The 19,453-nt window shown below is 44.7% G+C and overlaps 1 protein-coding gene and 1 long non-coding RNA gene across 4 annotated transcripts in view; one reads left to right on the plus strand and one right to left on the minus strand.

Moving 5' to 3' along the window:
* The window catches only part of LOC308128704, a 10,922-nt gene extending 2,321 nt beyond the window's left edge, over nt 1-8,601 (minus strand). Inside the window, exon 1 of the long non-coding RNA XR_013936583.1 lies at nt 8,422-8,601. This is a non-coding gene — a long non-coding RNA (uncharacterized lncRNA). The remainder of the gene's footprint in view (nt 1-8,421) is intronic.
* Nucleotides 7,659-19,243, plus strand: tmem176 (transmembrane protein 176). 3 transcript variants are annotated; one of them, XM_080494366.1, is made up of 7 exons: nt 7,659-7,760; nt 10,894-11,054; nt 11,391-11,501; nt 11,909-11,965; nt 12,608-12,754; nt 13,788-13,904; nt 17,884-19,243. In XM_080494366.1, the coding sequence occupies exons 2-7, from the start codon at nt 10,929-10,931 to the stop codon at nt 17,941-17,943; spliced, it is 618 nt and encodes a 205-aa protein (XP_080350492.1). In that variant the 5' UTR covers nt 7,659-7,760; nt 10,894-10,928; the 3' UTR covers nt 17,944-19,243. The 3 variants fall into 3 exon arrangements, with proteins under 3 accessions (XP_080350492.1, XP_080350491.1, XP_080350493.1); XM_080494365.1 differs by lacking the exon at nt 7,659-7,760 and adding an exon at nt 8,640-8,743; XM_080494367.1 differs by lacking the exons at nt 7,659-7,760; nt 12,608-12,754 and adding an exon at nt 8,640-8,743.
* Nucleotides 19,244-19,453: the final 210 nt, after the last annotated feature.

Here is a 19,453-nt window from a genome sequence, read left to right on the forward strand (position 1 = left end):
CGCAGGAAGCTTATCTCTTACACTGCACACTATCTCCATAGGAGGTAACACGTTATTCTTTTTATGCTTTGTGCTAAATATGTAACACGTAAAGAATTCACATTAGGATGGAATCTGTCTTGTAAAGAACTAAAAAAAAACAACCAAGTCAAATATGCCACACTAAGTCACAAACAAACTCAGATCAGTGTGGAGCCATGTCAATTGGGCCCCAGCGTTGCCAATAATAGCAGGCATTTGCAGTTGGCTGGTGTTTTTTGATGGGGCGGTGATAGGCAGAGGGTTGGAGCAATTAGAGGTAAAGGCAAAATGCCTTAAAAGGACATGTTGGGGCTGCGCAATCAAAAAAGTGAACACAAACAAAACTTGGACTGAAGGTAAAAAGCAAAACAAACAAAACGGCAGCGTTCATTATGAAGGAATGTCTCAACAGACTCCCAAACCTATATGAGACCCACGTCATTTGTTATAAGCTTAATAATAACATTTTCCCAACTTTCCCATATTGTATAGCATTGAATGTGTAATCGCTGTTTGAAACACAATATTTGCTCAGTAAATGCTGCGATTCCTTTCAACGTAGTGAGACAAAGTTCAGCTGGCCTTTTGTCACAAGCAGCACAGAAATTTGAATGTTGATGTCAAACAGTCCTGATCTCAGCAGATACATCCTGTTAAGAGTACGGGTCCCTTCAGGCCACAGCCATCCTCCAGGGACTCATAATAATAGTTCCAATTAAACAGACAAGATTAATATAAAATTCAAGGACGAGCTGAAAATGCAGAGTTGATGCTTGAAAGGTTATCTCGGAGGCTGCAATCTAAGAAAAGATTTTGTTTAACATTTAAAGATCCTCAACATCTGCAGAATGCATGATGTGTCAAATGAGAACCTATATTGGTCATCGACTTTCTGATATTGTAAAATGACCTTTTCTCAAGCCTCTCAGACATCATTTGGGACTCCCCCAGTGTTCGTGAATTAGCTTCAGGTCTTTTTGTGGCCTGGTGACATCAAGCTGTGTTGCACGTCTGCCACATGTCCAAGACACACTCAACCATACACACTTCAGCAGAGACAGTCAAACACAAGTACGCTAAACTGAGCTGAACCTGAACTCTCACACCAGTTACTCACTTCATAACTGCTCTGACTTCAATCAACCGACCTCAGAAGGAAAACGGTTTACTGAAAAAAAATACGCTTCTTACCAACAACCACAAGTTATTATCTGGCTTCTTTCACTGAGTTTCCCTTTTGGACAGCCAGCAGGTAGACAGACTTCAGTTTCATGATAAATCTACTGCCTGCTACATGAACCTTTTGGGATTCAACATTTTAAAGATAATAAATTGTTCAACAAATATACCAAATATTTGAATATCACACAAGCAGCAAAAGCTTGTAATTCAAATGACGTTACAGTGAGTGGCCATCAATCCACCTTCTCTGAGCTGGAGCCCATCCAGAGGTGCATATTTCTATTTTTGAAGTCTTTTCACCTTTCCTCCCTACAGTTGAACTCAAATATCTGCACATTCCACACCTTAAATTTCCCAAACAGTCCTTGCTACTTGATTTTAACCTTTATCAGGACGAGTGAGTGTTGGAAGCCATTGACGGTAATGGTGGTGAGGTTACAACAGTTGAATGACGAGTGTTTTTGTTTCTACCAACGTTCTACCACGTTTAAAAACATTTTGATGTGCTTTGAATAAAGAATTGAGATAGCATTACCAGTTTCATTTATTTATATTTATTTATATATATTTATATATATATGATAATATATGATATATATGATATATGTATATTATATATACATATATATATCATATACATATACAGTATGATATATATATATATATACATCCTGCTTCGTGTCAGGGAAGGTGGATCACAGTTCTCCCCTAAACAGGTTTGTTGTTATTGCTGAGCAGGAACTACTGTTTTTGTATCTACGATTAAAATACAAGAAGTGTGACTCACTTTGTGTTCAGTGAAAAGCCGCTGACAGAAAATGTTTGTTAAAGACTCTAAACTTTAGTCTTTGGCATGACTCTCAGGACTTAATCAGTGAAGTAGCTTTATTTACAGAATAAATATTACAGTGCAGCGTGGCTGCCAAAGCCATTTATTATTTAAACAAAAGAGGCTCTGCAAATATGGAACACAAGTTGTTCTTGTGTCTACAGATTGCATTGTCAGTATGGAGAAAGATTGTATACGCCGCATGAGTTTGAATTTGGACACTGGCTGGGATTTAACAGCGAGCTGGCAGCGGTGGACACGCTGCACAGCTGAATGTGTCAAAACCTTAACAGGGCCTTGTTCATTATCCACCAGCATACCGTCTCCTCTAATATATTAAAAATCCAGTGTGATGTCTTGCAGGACACATGCGGCTGATTTAGCTGCACTGAGTTATCGGTAAGTGGAACACGTAGAAGGAATATTTGGAAAATATCTTGAGAATTTGAGTAGGTTGGCAATGACTGGGTTGTTTTCTGTCAGCTTATAAATTATGACAGTGATTAAAGAAAGTCTCAAAGAAGTTAAACGGGCAAACTGAAATCTATCCTCCAGCAAAGCGAATGGACCACAAGCGGATGTATCCAGGAAAATATTTTATTTGCCAAAATTTGCAGCATGTACAGTATTTATTGTTTTATTACATGAATGGCTCCAGCTATTACATTTTGAAAGTTTTTTTAATGCGAGTTTAATGATGTAATAACATTGTTCTTAATGTGTAATTATGGTAATGACTAAAATATCCCTTTTTTATTATTACATTGAGGGCCATTATTACATTTTAAACAGGCCAAACATAACTTCATTATTAGCTACACTGTTGGTTTGTTACCATACCCTCTTTCAGGTATATATATTTGTTTCCTGCAGCTTTGACTTTGTGACTGATCATCTCCATATTGTGTTCTAGTGCCATGCTAAAAGGCTATGCTAAGGCTAATAAAAGAGCATCAAGGGTGAGGGTTATTTAGTTCTGCTGGGAATCAGATTACTGTGTTTTTGTGTTTTATCTATAAACAAACTTAAAGTCCACCTCGTAAATTGTTTGACAGGAACAATAAATCAGATTGTTTATGTATGTGTTCTTTAGTTCCATGAAATGAAACGAGATCAGTGTTCGTATTGCAGGTTCTCTCCTCAATAAGTCAGACTCGTTGAAGGTGTGGATGTTTCCTCATGTGTTCATGATTTTCAAGAATAAACTTTGTTGTGATTGTTTGCAGATGATATTGTTGTTATGGCTTCAATGCCTGCATGCATGATGGGAAACCAGTTTGCAGACCAGAATCTCTAAGTTTTCATGTAGAAAAAGAGGCACGGACCAGGAACCTCCACCGCATCGAGGAGATCATGAGACTGTGTGATCAGAGTCACAAATAAGAGAAGCTCAAATACGTTCTTGTGGGCTCCCACATCGAGCAGAAACTCCCACATCCAGGAGAACGTCCCCACATCGAGCAGAAACTCCCACATCCAGGAGAAACTCCCACATCCAGGAGAAACTCCCACATCCAGGAGAACACTCCCACATCCAGGAGAAACTCCCACATCCAGTAGAAACTCCCACATCCAGGAGAAAACTCTCACATCTAGGAGAAACTCCCACATCCAGGAGTAACGCTCCCACATCCAGGAGAAACTCCCACATCCAGGAGAAACTCCCACATCCAGTAGAAACTCCCACATCCAGGAGAAACTCCCACATCGAGCAGAAACTCCCACATCCAGGAGAAACTCCCACGTCCAGGAGAAACTCCCACATCCAGTAGAAACTCCCACATCCAGGAGAAACTCCCACATCCAGTAGAAACTCCCACATCCAGGAGAAACTCCCACATCGAGCAGAAACTCCCACATCCAGGAGAAACTCCCACTATCCAGTAGAAACTCCCACGATCCAGGAGAAACTCCCACATGCGATGCTAGAAACTCCCACATCGAGCGAGAAACTCCACATCCAGGGAGAAACTCCCACATCCAGGAGAAACTCCCACATCCAGTAGAAACTCCCACAATCCAGGAGAAACTCTCGCACATCTAGGAGAAACTCCCACATCAGGAGAAACTCCCACATCCAGTAGAAACTCCCACATCCAGGAGAAACTCTCACATCTAGGAGAAACTCCCACATCCAGGAGAAACTGCTCACATCCCAGTAGAAACTCCCACATCCAGGCGAAACTCCCACATCCAGGAGAAACTCCCACATCTCGGAGAAACTTCCACACCCAGGAGAAACTCCCACATCCAGGGAGAAACTCCCACATCAGGAGAAACTCTCACATCTAGGAGAAACTCCCACATCCAGTAGAAACTCCCACATCCAGGCGAAACTCCCACATCCAGGAGAAACTCCCACATCTAGGAGAAACTCCCACATCCAGGAGAACTCCCACATCTAGGAGAAACTCCCACATCCAGGAGAAACTCCCACATCCAGTAGAAACTCCCACATCCAGGAGAAACTCCACATCTAGGAGAAACTCCCACATCCTGGAGAAACTGCCACATCCAGTAGAAACTCCCACATCTAGGAGAAACTCCCACATCCAGGAGAAACTCCCACATCCTGGAGAAACTCTCCCATGCAGGAGAAACTCCACATGCAGGAGAAACTCCCACATCCAGGAGAAATGCCCACATCCAGGAGAAACTCCCACATCTAGGAGAAACTCCCCCATCCAGGAGAAACTCCCACATCCAGTAGAAACTCCAACATCCAGGAGAAACTCTCACATCTAGGAGAAACTCCCACATCCAGGAGAAACTGCCCATCCAGTAGAAACTCCCACATCTAGGAGAAACTCCCACATCCAGGAGAAACTCCCACATCTCGGAGAAACTTCCACATCCAGGAGAAACTCCCAAATCCTGGAGAAACTCCCACATGCAGGAGAAACTCCCACATCCATTAGAAACGCCCACATCCAGGAGAAAACTCCCACATCTAGGAGAAACTCCCATATCTGGGAGAAACGCCCACATCTAAGAGAAACTCCCACATCTAGGAGAAACTCCCACATCCAGGAGAAACTCCCACATCTAAGAGAAACTCCCACATCTAAGAGAAATTCCCACATCTAGGAGAAACTCCCACCTCTAGGGAGAAACTCCCACATCCAGGAGAAACTCCCACATCCAGGAGAAACTCCCACATCTAAGAGAAACTCCCACATCTAAGAGAAACTCCCCACATCTATGACGAGGACTCACTGATAATTTTGCTGACCAAGTCACTATACTGCCGTGTTACTGTGTTCTTTTAATCTGAATAGTTTTTATGTGTATTGCATTTATGATGCATTCATATTTATTCTTTCAGTATCCATGATGGTGTGAGTGCACAAGTTTATCAATCAGTGGCTATCAGGGCCTTCAAGGCTTCTCTGCAGGCCTAAGAAAAACATATGAATCACAACCTGATGTTGATTATATTTTGTCCATGAATACTTTTTAAATAATTCCAAATGGCCTGTCCGTCTCTTCTCACTGCGTCTTCCCGGCTGCGCTGCTTCCAGATGTGTATTTCCATTTTAACATTTTCAACCAATCACATTTCGTCATCACCTGTTGCCGGGTAAAGAAATCTGCCTGGGCCCTTCGCTTTCAATTCTGCAGGCTCTGCAGTGTAAAGTAAGTGTAGAGTTCGCTGCTGCTTCAACCAATCAGATTTTGATACTGGTGACATGGGGGTACGTCCAGAAAGTCCCTCTAACCCCTTATCTATCGTCTTTCACTGAACCCCAGAAGTGTTTTGTGTCGCGGCCATGATAAGGACCGTCTGAATTCTCAAGAAGGAAAGGAAAGGAGGCTCCTTGCTTCCTTCAGAGCACATGTACCAAACTCAAGGCCAGGGCTTAAAGGTCTGATTGTCTCAAAATACATACCGCATTGTTTCCAATAGACGTACAGTGCACACTGTGGGGTGCCCCTCTATTAGGAACAATACGGTAACCACATGTGCCTTTGTTGACATGAAGTCACCCAGCGGTGGCGGACATTCCCCCTGAGACATGTCGGTTGTCAAAGAGACAATATAAGTCCACATTTTGACACCAAGCAGAGCGAAGTATGACAAAATTAGACTTCACAGAGCAACTAGCTAATATGTTTTTATACTAGTGCAAATGCATATGTAATATCTGTCATATGAATAAGTAATAAAGTCAGAGTTATTTAAAATTGAGGGGTAGTTCCATTTATTTTACATTATATGTGTATACATATAGCTACATTTCTACTATCTTACAGTTACATTTGGCCCTTTGACGGCAGCCATGATGCTGATGTGGCCCGAGTTGGAAATGAGTCTGACCCCCCTGCTTTACAACCTCCTCACTGAAGCTTCCTTTATCAAAGCAGGCCAGCTCATGCTGTCCCACAATTCCTTGCGGCGAAAACATCTCAGCATTCAGGGAAACTCACGATGGCGGAAAAAGGAGCAGATCATGTAAGATACCAAAGTGATAATCTACGTTAAACAACTTTAAATCACCTAAAACCCAAATGCGCGTTTTATAGTCCATTTTCAGAAACTTGTACTTCTTTCCCCCGCCACAGGAGGCGTCACTGAGTTGCACCATCGTCACATTATTATGACGTCACGAAGTGAAAGTGCAGTTCGACTGCCACATTGATGTGATCACCTTTCCTAACTCCTTTAGGAAGACTCCTAACACCTTTCCTTAACTCCTTTAGGAAGCCTCCTAACACCTTTCCTTAACCCCATGACATCATCCAGGGGTTCAGATAAAGTCCATAGAGAAGGAGAACGGAGGGACTTTTCAGAAGCACTCGGAGCCTTCTAGAAGGCCTAGCGTGACGTCAGTGTATTCGAGCCCTCTGATTGGCTGGTCAGAGAGTTCACCCTCCAGCTAGCTAGCTGCATCTGTAGCGAGCTGCACAAACAAAAATATATTTAATAGTGGTTTTACCAACCTACAATGACTAAAGGAGAAGATAAAGACATTTGGCTACAGATTTATTGTCAAAACAATTTTCAAGAAGGACTTTTCCAAGAGGTCTTGAACGCACCACAGTACTGGGGCTGAGGTCCGGTACAATTTACCTGCGCTCACTACAAACTCGGACAGGATTCAGGATTAGATTATTTGCTATTATATTATTTTCAAGACCAGGAAATGTTTGTCTCCCTCCACGTAAACTTGGGATCAGGCCCGCCCCTCCCTACACGCAGAACACGCGCTGTGCGTAGGGCCCCGCGATCCATGGGGGGCCCCATTTTGCGCAAGTGAATTGAATTTCCCTCGGGATCAATAAAGTATCATCATTCTCTGCAAATGCGCAAAGGATGCGCCTGCATTTTGCAGAGAGGCGCGTAGAGCACCACCACCGAGGCTGGAGAGGCAGGAGAGAGAGAGAGAGAGAGAGAGAGAGAGAGAGAGAGAGAGAGAGAGAGAGAGAGAGAGAGAGAGAGAGAGAGAGAGAGAGAGAGAGAGAGAGAGAGAGAGAGGAAAAAAAGAGATCCAATGATTGAAAGCACGAAGCATCACCATCTGACCAATCAGCGGTCAGATGGGCCGGCAGGCAGTTGTTTACAGGTGGAGAGTAGAGAGAGAGAGAGAGAGAGAGAGAGAGAGAGAGAGAGAGAGAGAGAGAGAGAGAGAGAGAGAGAGAGAGAGAGCTTCCAAACGTCAATACGATTCGGGAGCGAGCAAAAGAAAGAAAAAGTCCAAACAGTCAGAGGCTCGTGCTTCACTTGAAGGTGGGATGTTGTTGAAATAAACAAGAAAAAACTTTGTGGCATAAACTGTTTATGCCACAAAGTTTTTTCAGACGTGAGCATCTGTAAAGTTCTTGTTCCACTGTTGATAGAGGCTGTTCATTTGATCCGTTAGTCATTGTAATTTATTATTATTATTATTATTATTATTATTATTATTATTATGTTATTGGAAGGGGGGGGCCCCAAAATAAAATCCTGTTTAGGGCCCCCATTTGGCCAGGGGCGGCCCTGCTTGGGATTATTTCATTCTAAAGATATTTAGTCTGGCGACACAAGCATCTATCTGTGAATTTTTTATTTTTTTTTTACGGCACCACTACGTTTCAGGGGCACAAATTCTTTACACTGTCATACAAAGTGTGATGTTCGTGATGACAATGCAGATATCTACTCTCTCCTCGGAAAGCACGTAGTTGCGCTCGTGCTGCACAGTTCTGGTATTAATCTTCCTCTATCTGTTGCCCATCTCTGCTGCATTAATACTGTGTGTGTGTGTGTGCATTCTCTGGAACTGGTGGGAGAGAAGCGCGCACTCCAACATGCACGCGCGCTGCGCTGGCTCACATTTTGGGTTAACGTGATTGACTTCAGCATTTTAAGGCATTAAAACAAACAAATAAACAAACAACGAGTGACTGACCTGCCCGGGGTGAGAGCTGAGGAGGCTCGTGCGTCACACGGACACGGAGGTCCGTCCTTTACGCAAACTTTTGTACGGTGAAAAATCCCAATTGCGCATAAAAAAACAGGAGAGGAAGTGAGGGAGGGTCTCTCTCTCTCTCCCTCCCTCTCTCTCTCTCCCTCTCTCTCTCTCTCTCTCTCTCTCTCTCTCTCTCTCTCTCTCCCTCTCTCAGTAATAAACAGCTCGTCCCCCACCCTCCTCCAGGACACCAGGATTCATTATAACCAGAAGTTCTTCCTAGAAGACTGAACTTGTGAAGGAAACGTTTATTGAGGAAAAGGTAGGAATAATTACATTCATCCTTCCGGTCAACGCGACAGCTCTCGACCACAGAACGAGTTGTTTTTTTGTTGTTGTTTTTTTTAAGTTCAGATCTTGTGCAATCTGTGAACGTTTGTGCGTAACGGGATCGATCGTCGCGGTAACAGCTGCGCGGTGTCACCCGAGGAAAGAAAGCCGCGCGCGCGTGTGCCTTGCGTGTGTGTGTGCGTGTGTGTGTGCGTGTGTGTGTGTGTGTGTGTGTGTGTGTGTGTGTGTGTGTGTGTGTGTGTGTGTGTGTCGCGGGGCTGGAGTCTGAAATAGATTGGCCCTGATAGACAAAATCCAAAACGCATTTCAATGCAGATTGCGCCAGTCTACATGTGTGCAGCCATTAAAACACGGGGCCTCAACCTGTGACCTCTGACCCAGTGCTCCCAGTGCAAAGTGACCGTTTATACCTTCACCTTTCATTACCACTGGTCCAAGTCTTGCTTTGATCTGTAGTCATCAACCAAATCAAGTCCACTGAGATAAACAAGCTTGACTCTATAAAATAAATCCTTTATGTGGTGGATGTCAGTGTTTGGCTCTGGAGTCTCCTTCACTGCCTCCTTCACTCTGCCTCCTTCACTCTGCCTCCTTCACTCCTGCCTCCTTCACTCTGCCTCCTTCACTCTGCCTCCTTCACTCTGCCTCTTTCACTCTGCCTCCTTCACTCCTTCACTCTGCCTCCTTCACTCTGCCTCCTTCACTCCTTCACTCTGCCTCCTTCATTCTGCCTCCTTCACTCTGTCTCCTTCACTCTGCCTCCTTCACTCTGCCTCTTTCACTCTGCCTCCTTCACTCTGCCTCCTTCACTCCTTCACTCTGCCTCCTTCACTCCTTCACTCTGCCTCCTTCACTCTGCCTCCTTCATTCCTTCACTCTGCCTCCTTCACTCTGCCTCTTTCACTCCTTCACTCTGCCTCTTTCACTCCTTCACTCTGCCTCCTTCACTCTGCCTCCTTCACTCTGCCTCTTTCACTCCTTCACTCTGTCTCCTTCACTCTGACTCCTTCACTCCTGCCTCCTTCACTCTGCCTCCTTCACTCCTTCACTCTGCCTCCTTTACTCTGCCTCCTTCACTCCTTCACTCTGTCTCCTTCACTCGGCCTCCTTTACTCTGCCTCCTTCACGCCTTCACTCTGTCTCCTTCACTCTGCCTCCTTTACTCTGCCTCCTTCACTCTGTCTCCTTCACTCTACCTCCTTCACTCTGCCTCCTTTACTCTACCTCCTTCACTCCTTCACTCTGCCTCCTTCACTCCTGCCTCCTTTACTCTGCCTCCTTCACTCTGCCTCCTTCACTCTGTCTCCTTCACTCTGCCTCCTTCACTCTGCCTCCTTCACTCCTGCCTCCTTCACTCTGCCTCCTTCACTCCTTCACTCTGCCTCCTTTACTCTGCCTCCTTCACTCCTTCACTCTGTCTCCTTCACTCGGCCTCATTTACTCTGCCTCCTTCACGCCTTCACTCTGTCTCCTTCACTCTGCCTCCTTCACTCTGTCTCCTTCACTCTACCTCCTTCACTCTGCCTCCTTCACTCTGCCTCCTTTACTCTGCCTCCTTCACTCCTTCACTCTACCTCCTTCATTCCTTCACTCTGCCTCCTTCACTCCTGCCTCCTTTACTCTGCCTCCTTCACTCTGCCTCCTTCACTCTGTCTCCTTCACTCTGCCTCCTTCACTCTGCCTCCTTCACTCTGTCTCCTTCACTCTGCCTCCTTCACTCCTGCCTCCTTCACTCTGCCTCCTTCACTCTGCCTCCTTCACTCCTGCCTCCTTCACTCTGCCTCCTTCACTCCTGCCTCCTTCACTCTGCCTCCTTCACTCTGCCTCCTTCACACCTGCCTCCTTCACTCTGCCTCCTTCACTCCTGCCTCCTTCACTCTGTCTCCTTCACTCTGCCTCCTTCACTCCTTCCTCTGCTCTACCAACTCAAAATGATGGTTTAGTCACAAATAATTCACAAAAATAGTCTTTTTATTTAATTAGAATGATCACATCAACTCAGCCTGAATTTCAGACCTGGTGGCCAAAAAAAAAGCAAGAAGCAGGAACACAAGAATCAGTGAAGAGTAACGTGGCCTGGTCTCAGCTGCTGACGCTGTCCTCACCTGTGCTGGTGATCAGGTGACCAGGTGATCAGGTGACCAGGTGACCAGGTGATGGCGGTTTCAGTGTCCAGAGATCTGACGGTGCAGGTGCTGGAGGACGTCAACCTGGTGAAGCTGACGGACAGGCAGCAGGCGCTGAGGGCCGCCATCCAGAAGGGGGAGCCCAAATCCCTGGGGGTGAGTGTGTGTGTGTGAGTGCGTGTGCGTGTGCGTGTGCGTGTGTGTGTGTGTGTGTGTGTGTGTGTGTGTGTGTGTGTGTGTGTGTGTGTGTGTGTGTGTGAGAGTGTGCGTGTGCGTGTGAGTGAGTGTGCGTGCACGTGAGCGTGCGTGTGAGTGTGAGTGTGCGTGTGCGTGTGTGCGTGTTTTAGTTCCAGTGAAAAATCTATTTTGCTCTTAATTAACTGCTAAATTTCAAAAGTGTGTGTGTTGTGTGTGTGTGTGTGTGTGTGTGTGTGTGTGTGTGTGTGTGTGTGTGTGTGTGTGTGTGTGTGTGTGTGTGTGTGTGTTTCCCAGGTGAGTCAGGTGATGTTGGGGCTGATGGTCATGTCTTACTCTATTCCCCTGCACTTCACGGAGCTGACAGAGGTGGTGTGGTTTGGCGTCCCCTGGTGGAGCGGCGTGACGGTGCGTCAATAACAACACATTGCAAACACAACTAATAATTTGGCACAGAGAAGGTGCATAACTTCCTTATAATAGCTGGTGTTTGATTTGTAAAGCTGCTTCCAGGTTGAAATTCCAGTCGAATGTCCAGAATCTTTACAAGCTCGTCGCTTCACTTTAAATCTGTTAAATTCAATACGACAACAATTCACTTTGCTTTGACTCTTATTGATCCGAGCTCCTGAAAAAAGCTATAAAATCATTTCATTTAATAGATTCACCCTCGCAGTGTAGTAACGTTTGTATAAAACTAAAACTAAAATGTTTCTGTAGTGATTTTGTCACGTTCTACCTGCAGTCGGAGCCGAGGCTTGTTGTGCCGCTCTGCAACTGGAAACACCGTCTGTTTTTCTCTTCTTGTCTCTCAGTTCATCACAGCCGGAGTTTTCGCGATCGTCCTGGACAAACACGGCACCATGAGGCTGGTGAGCTTCCCCCTGACACACACACACACACACACACACACACACACACACACACACACACACACACACGCTCAGGATGAGCGCGACGCTAATCAGATTCATCTGAACAACAGAAAACCCAAATAAATGATGGACCATGGTTCAACCTTGGTTCAACCAGACTGAGAATATTTAAAGTGTAAATAAACTCCCCAATGTGGCTTTTAAATCTCTAAATTATAATCTCTGATACAAGCGAGGGAGGCCGTGGGCCTCTTAGACTATATAGTCATTTTATTTGGCTCGTATTTGCTGTTTGCTTTTAATGTTCAATAGAAAATGATTATTGGAGATAAAGCAGAATCAGTAGTTCTGTATATAAGTCTAATCTTTTTCTGCTCCTTTTCATTCTGGGATTTGAAAACTTTTGTTCTGGATTCTATTGGATTGCTTTGGGTTTTTTTTATAATGATTGAAATAAACTGAACTAAAATGAACAAAAACATCAAAGTGACTGGAAACAAGCATACATTTCTCTAAAAGGTGTGTGTGTGTGTGTGTGTGTGTGTGTGTGTGTGTGTGTGTGTGTGTGTGTGTGTGTGTGTGTGTGTGTGTGTGTGTGTGTGTGTGTGTGTGTGTGTGTGTGTGTGTGTGTGTGTGCAGCTGCAGGTGTGTGTGGCAGTCAGCGTAGCGGCGGCGGCGGTGTCAGTAATGGCCGTCATCATCTACTCGGTGGACATTGGGAAGAACCCCATGGCTCCCTGCAACAACGTCAACGTCAACCAGTGTGACGACAAACATTACGCCACGGTCGGTTCCTCCTCACAGAGAACCTCATCAGCTGTGAGCCACGGCGGCGCGTTCCTTCGGCGGCGCGTTCCTTCGGAGGCGCGTTCCTTCGGCGGCGCGTTCCTTCGGAGGCGCGTTCCTTCGGCGGCGCGTTCCTTCGGAGGCGCGTTCCTTCGGCGGCGCGTTCCTTCGGAGGCGCGTTCCTTCGGCGGCGCGTTCCTTCGGCGGCGCGTTCCTTCGGAGGCGCGTTCCTTCGGCGGCGCGTTCCTTCGGCGGCGCGTTCCTTCGGCGGCGCGTTCCTTCGGAGGCGCGTTCCTTCGGCGGCGCGTTCCTTCGGTGATGCGTTCCTTCGGAGGCGCGTTCCTTCGGTGATGCGTTCCTTCAGCGTCGTATTTGTTCAACTGCGCATTCCTTCGCCGACGTGTTTGTTCAGCGACGCGTTCATTCGGAGTCGTGTTCCTGCAGCGACGCGTTCGTTCGGTGACACGTTCGTTTGGCGACGCGTTCATTTGGCGAGGTGTTCCTTCAGCGACGCGTTCGTTTGGCGACGCGTTCATTTGGCAAGGTGTTCCTTCAGCGACGCGTTCATTCGGAGACGTGTTCCTTCAGCGACGCATTCGTTCGGTGACGCGTTCCTCCGGCGGCGCGTTGTGAGATTGTAACTGAAGCTGGTAGAAAGCGAGACTTTGATGGGTCCCGTGTTGCAGGAGGTCTGAGGACACGCTAGATCAAGGAGCTCCAGTCAGATCCAGTCTACCAGGGCCCACCTCTATGTTCCCACACAGATATGTACGATCAAATCAAATAAATCCCACACATGACACAGTTCTTACAGTTTCACATCGGTGTCATTAGTCCAACATAATGTCTTCAGAGTTGAGTCTCATCCAGTCTAAAAGTCCTTCTTTATTATACTTTTAATGAGAGGAATGTTTGCATGTGACTGACAGGAAGTTGTTTTTAGTTCAAACCTGGGTTCATCTTGAAATGAGGAAAAGATCAGTGGATAGTTTGTCTCCTGTGTGACGCTGGAGTGTCTTTTATCTCCCACCAGAGGCTGAGTCGGGGCGTCAAGTCGTCTCTCCTTCTCTTCACGTTGGCTCAGATGGTGGTGTCCACCGTCCTCGGCTTCCTCCTGTACAGACAGAGACGTGGCTTCGGACAATACACCGTGAGAACCACACACACACACACACACACACCACACACACACACGCAGGTACTGGACCATCTATAAGCTTACTAAGCACATTTTTAAACATATTTACAACAAGAGGGAAAATAAAAAGTTCAAAAACAACAGGTACATAGTCACTTGGGTTATGCTTCAATATTGGCAGCTGCCATGTTTTCTACAAAAGAGATAAATTACTGCCAGGTAATGTAGAATTTCCTGGTGGACCCCCTCATGGTGTATCTCATGACCTCTAATGCATCGACCATATGTAGTGTTGGAGGGATTCAACTGCAAACAGCCGCCAATGATGTGTCAGAACAGATGAAGCCTTTTTTCTTTTATTATTATTAAACAGCTCAGCTTCTTTTAAACAGGATTTTTTTGTCTGATAACAGCGTTATTCATTTCCTCCATTTAAAACTGTTAGCAGTTAGCGTGTGTTAACCATTAGCATGTGTTAGCCGTTAGCATGTGTTAGCATGTTAGGAAGAAGAATAGGTTTGTCAGTCAACAGGAAACAACGTTTAACTTTGATGAAACAAAGGTTTATCTAAAAGTCGTACCTGCAAAAAGTAAATGTCGAACCAATCTAAAACCAGGCGTGTGCGTTTCTGACATCCTGGTATTGATCTGCACATTTTTAGTTGCTTCATACCATTTGAAAGTATTTTACTAGAAATAGATGTTGAAAAAAAGCGAGCAACTTCATATGACAGTGTGAGATTCATGACTAAATATCTCAGTTTTGCGATTTTGAGGTTTTTCACGTCCCACAAACACAGAAGCAGCAGAGAAAGGCTTCTTTTGTTCCAACATCTGGTTTTAAATATGTTCTTTGTGTGAAGGCCTGAATCCCACATGAATGTCTGAATCACTCACAGACCCCCCCCACCCAATCTGGGTTCCAGAAAAACCCCCGATGTTTAACGTGGCGCCAACATGTTTTCTTCTGTCAGCAGCACAGTTACACAATGAATTACTGCTGCTGTGATGTAACCACCTCAACTCCCCCCCCCATCCCCCCCCCCCCCCCCCCCGTCCCCAGAAGCTCCCTGAAGAACTCAGTTAGGGCTTTTCCACCAGAAAGAACCAAGTTCTATCAAGCTAGACTGGTGCTACGCTGGCTCTACATCGTTTCTGGACCAGACAGGGACCAGACCCATAATCAGCTGGGGGGCGGAGTTACCCTGGAGTTACCCTGGAGTTATCTCTGGAGTTATCTCTGGAGTTATCTCTGGAGGTACTCTGGAGTTACCTCTGGAGTTATCTCTGGAGTTATCTCTGGAGTTATCTCTGGAGTTACCCTGGAGTTATCTCTGGAGTTACCTCTGGAGTTATCTCTGGAGTTATCCTGGAGTTACCTTGGAGTTATCCCTGGAGTTATCCCTGGAGTTATCCCTCGAGTTATCTCTGGAGTTATCTCTGGAGTTACACTGGAGTTATCTCTGGAGTTATCGCTGGAGTTATCTCTGGAGTTACCCTGGAGTTACCTCTGGAGTTACCTCTGGAGTTATCTCTGGAGTTACCTCTGGAGTTATCTCTGGAGTTATCTCTGGAGTTACCCTGGAGTTATCTATGGAGTTATCTCTGGAGTTATCTCTGGAGTTACCCTGGAGTTATCTATGGAGTTAACTCTGGAGTTATCGCTGGAGTTATCTCTGGAGTTATCTCTGGAGTTATCTCTGGAGTTACCCTGGAATTATCTCTGGAGTTATCTCTGGAGTTACCCTGGAGTTATCTATGGAGTTATTTCTGGAGTTATCTCTGGAGTTACCCTGGAGTTATCTCTGGAGTTACCTCTGGAGTTATCTCTGGAGTTATCCTGGAGTTACCTTGGCGTTATCCCTGGAGTTATCTCTGGAGTTATCCCTCGAGTTATCTCTGGAGTTATCTCTGGAGTTACACTGGAGTTATCTCTGGAGTTATCGCTGGAGTTATCTCTGGAGTTACCCTGGAGTTATCTCTGGAGTTATCTCTGGAGTTACCCTGGAGTTATCTCTGGAGTTATCTCTGGAGTTATCTCTGGAGTTATCTCTGGAGTTACCTCTGGAGCAATCTCTGGAGTTACCCTGGAGTTACCCTGGAGTTATCTATGGAGTTAACTCTGGAGTTATCTCTGGAGTTATCTCTGGAGTTATCTCTTATTTACACTTATTTAAAGAAACGCATACAAGAAATTCTCTTCAACTTTGATGATAAAACTCTTATTGCGTGTCTGTAATTTCAGTTTTCACGTCAGACATGAAGAAGTAACTGTAAACTGTGCGAGTCAACACATTTCTGCAAAACCCAGCCAACTGCAACTCCCACTGTCAAAATAAGATGAAATGTAATTTAGAACATAACATCTTTCTCAATTTCTGTAATATAAAACACTAACCAAAGTATTTTATTATAAGTTATTCCATAGTATTAAACGTGGTGTACAACCTTTCTACACATTCAACTGTTAAATGTTTTTCTCACGTGTTTTTTTATTTATTTTAATGCTGTTTGTTTGTTACTATTGTCGGGGTTAAAAACTAACAGGCCTCAGGATCACATGTCCTCATTAGGAAAAGTCATTCAACCTGTTTATTTTTTTACAAAATGGATTAAATACATGTGTCACATTCATTTTGTGTTTATTTTGAATGAGCCTGTCCAATGTAAAGTGTTACTCAACATAAAAAGAGTAAAATGTCAACTTTCCTTAACTGAAATTAAAATGCCCGAAATTATTTTTTTGACTATAAAACGAAAAAAATGTTTGGTTTTAGTCGACTAAAACTGAACAAATGTGAGGAGGCTGAATAAACATGGTGGAAACTGAGACAGATGAAATGAAATAAGGAGCTGAACACCCGTTTGGAAAGAGTTACTGAAATGAAATGAACCTACTCAACCCTGAGGCTTTTAATGTGAAATCCCTACATTGAATCTGAGCCACGTTGCTTCACTGTAGAGTGAAGCAACGTGGACATTCTGACACTGGACATTCTGAGTGAATGTGGACATTCTGACACTGGACATTCTGAGTGAATGTGGACATTCTGACACTGGACATTCTGAGTGAATGTGGACATTCTGACACTGGACATTCTGAGTGAATGTGGACATTCTGACACTGGACATTCTGAGTGAACGTGGACATTCTGACACTGGACATTCTGAGTGAATGTGGACATTCTGACACTGGACATTCTGAGTGAATGTGGACATTCTGACACTGGACATTCTGAGTGAATGTGGACATTCTGACACTGGACATTCTGAGTGAACGTGGACATTCTGACACTGGACATTCTGACACTGGACATTCTGACACTGGACATTCTGACACTGGACATTCTGAGTGAACGTGGACATTCTGACACTGGACATTCTGAGTGAACGTGGACATTCTGACACTGGACATTCTGACACTGGACATTCTGAGTGAACGTGGACATTCTGACACTGGACATTCTGAGTGAACGTGGACATTCTGACACTGGACATTCTGAGTGAACGTGGACATTCTGACACTGGACATTCTGAGTGAATGTGGACATTCTGACACTGGACATTCTGAGTGAATGTGGACATTCTGACACTGGACATTCTGAGTGAATGTGGACATTCTGACACTGGACATTCTGAGTGAACGTGGACATTCTGACACTGGACATTCTGACACTGGACATTCTGACACTGGACATTCTGACACTGGACATTCTGAGTGAACGTGGACATTCTGACACTGGACATTCTGAGTGAACGTGGACATTCTGACACTGGACATTCTGACACTGGACATTCTGACACTGGACATTCTGAGTGAACGTGGACATTCTGACACTGGACATTCTGAGTGAACGTGGACATTCTGACACTGGACATTCTGAGTGAACGTGGACATTCTGACACTGGACATTCTGAGTGAATGTGGACATTCTGACACTGGTACTTTGAACTCTGCTGACGACTGTTTGTCTCTCGGCTTGTTTTTCAGTCTCTCAATCAAGCTGCTCCGTCCACCCCCACCAGCTCCACCGCCCCCGGTCAGGACTGACCACTTCCTGTTTGTGCTCCACCGACATTCATATCAACTTTTCTTCAACTTACATTTTTGTATTTTTTTTTTTAACATCTTGCATCTTCAGTTGAGCTTTGGCTTCCTAAAGGACTTAAATGACCAAAAATCCACCAAAGTGTCTCCAGCTGGAAACCTTTGAGATCGTTTGGGCAGCTAGTAGTTGAATACTATTGGTTTGTTTGTGTTTGGGGGCGGGGCTTAAGCCAAAGGTCACCGTAAGACAGAGTAGAACAAAAGGCAACATATCAAAAGTTGAAGGTCATTTTTTTTTCTTATTGTTTAACTATAAAGTTAAAAAGTCTGGAGGTTCTCAGATGAATGGAGGCACAAACTACTGAATACTACAGTGAAAACATTCACTGAGGTGATCAGGGTCGTTACAAATCATTCATGTTTTCATGCTTATTCTGGCAGGGAGACGAATAACCACTTTACAAATAGGATTATACATGAAATGATCAATTTCCAGCAGATTGTTGCAGTAAAATTGAATTTAACTGTGAGTAACATTACACACTTTGAAAAAGTATTCCCAAAAATAACAAGTACTCCCAAAAGCCTGCTCCTGTGTGTGTGTGTGTGTGTGTGTGTGTGTGTGTGTGTGTGTGTGTGTGTGTGTGTGTGTGTGTGTGTGTGTGTGTGTGCGTGCGTGCGTGCGTGTGTGTGTGTGTTAAACTGAAGTGTTTTGACCACTGAAGTTTAGTTAAAAACAAGATTTTGTGAAAAAGGGAAAACCTTCCTCTTTTCGCTCCAGCAGTTGTTTTTGACAGTTTTCTAACCGGCCCAAGACTTTTTAAAAAGCTGATGCCCCCACTTTATGTTTGTTTTTGGCTTGCTCGTGTTCAAACTGAGCAGACATTGTCCTCGTTTTGTTTGTTTGTTGGTTGGTTTATTGACATTTGCATTTGTACTACTTTTCACTGGCTTTGCAGAAATCGTTCCACACATATGAAAGGAGGAATGTGTGGATTTGTGTGTGAGCGTGTCCACTTGGCCTCAAACGCTCTGGAACTGTGGGAAGAAACCAGTGAGAAGAAAAGCTGTGACTCCCTGAGAGAAGTGTACCTAAACAATAATAAAAACCCTTCAATATATCCAGGCGATCCTCTGTGTTCAAGCAGGAAACCTCAAAGGATGTGAGTCTTTAATCTCTGGTACTGATCCAGTGACGTTTATCGCTTTTATCCTCAGTTGCTCTTATCGCAGCACAAACATAGAATATGTGCACTTTTTTCATGTTTACACTGTTTATTAAAAGCTGTTTATCCCTTCTGTACCAACCTGAATGTCATTTATTTGATAGAAAATAAAATCATATATTCATACATTCTTATGAAAAAAATAACCTGCTTGAACCTGCTTCACACACACAGAGTTTCTTTTTCAAGGCGCCCATTCGCTGGGAACGATGATGTCATGGCCCCGCCTCTCGACCTATAACCCCCGACCCAGAACGACATGGCGGACTGCGAGCTCCAGGTGGCGC

Source organism: Blennius ocellaris (genome assembly GCF_963422515.1).
Source record: "Blennius ocellaris genome assembly, chromosome: 3".
Taxonomy (NCBI): domain Eukaryota; kingdom Metazoa; phylum Chordata; class Actinopteri; order Blenniiformes; family Blenniidae; genus Blennius; species Blennius ocellaris.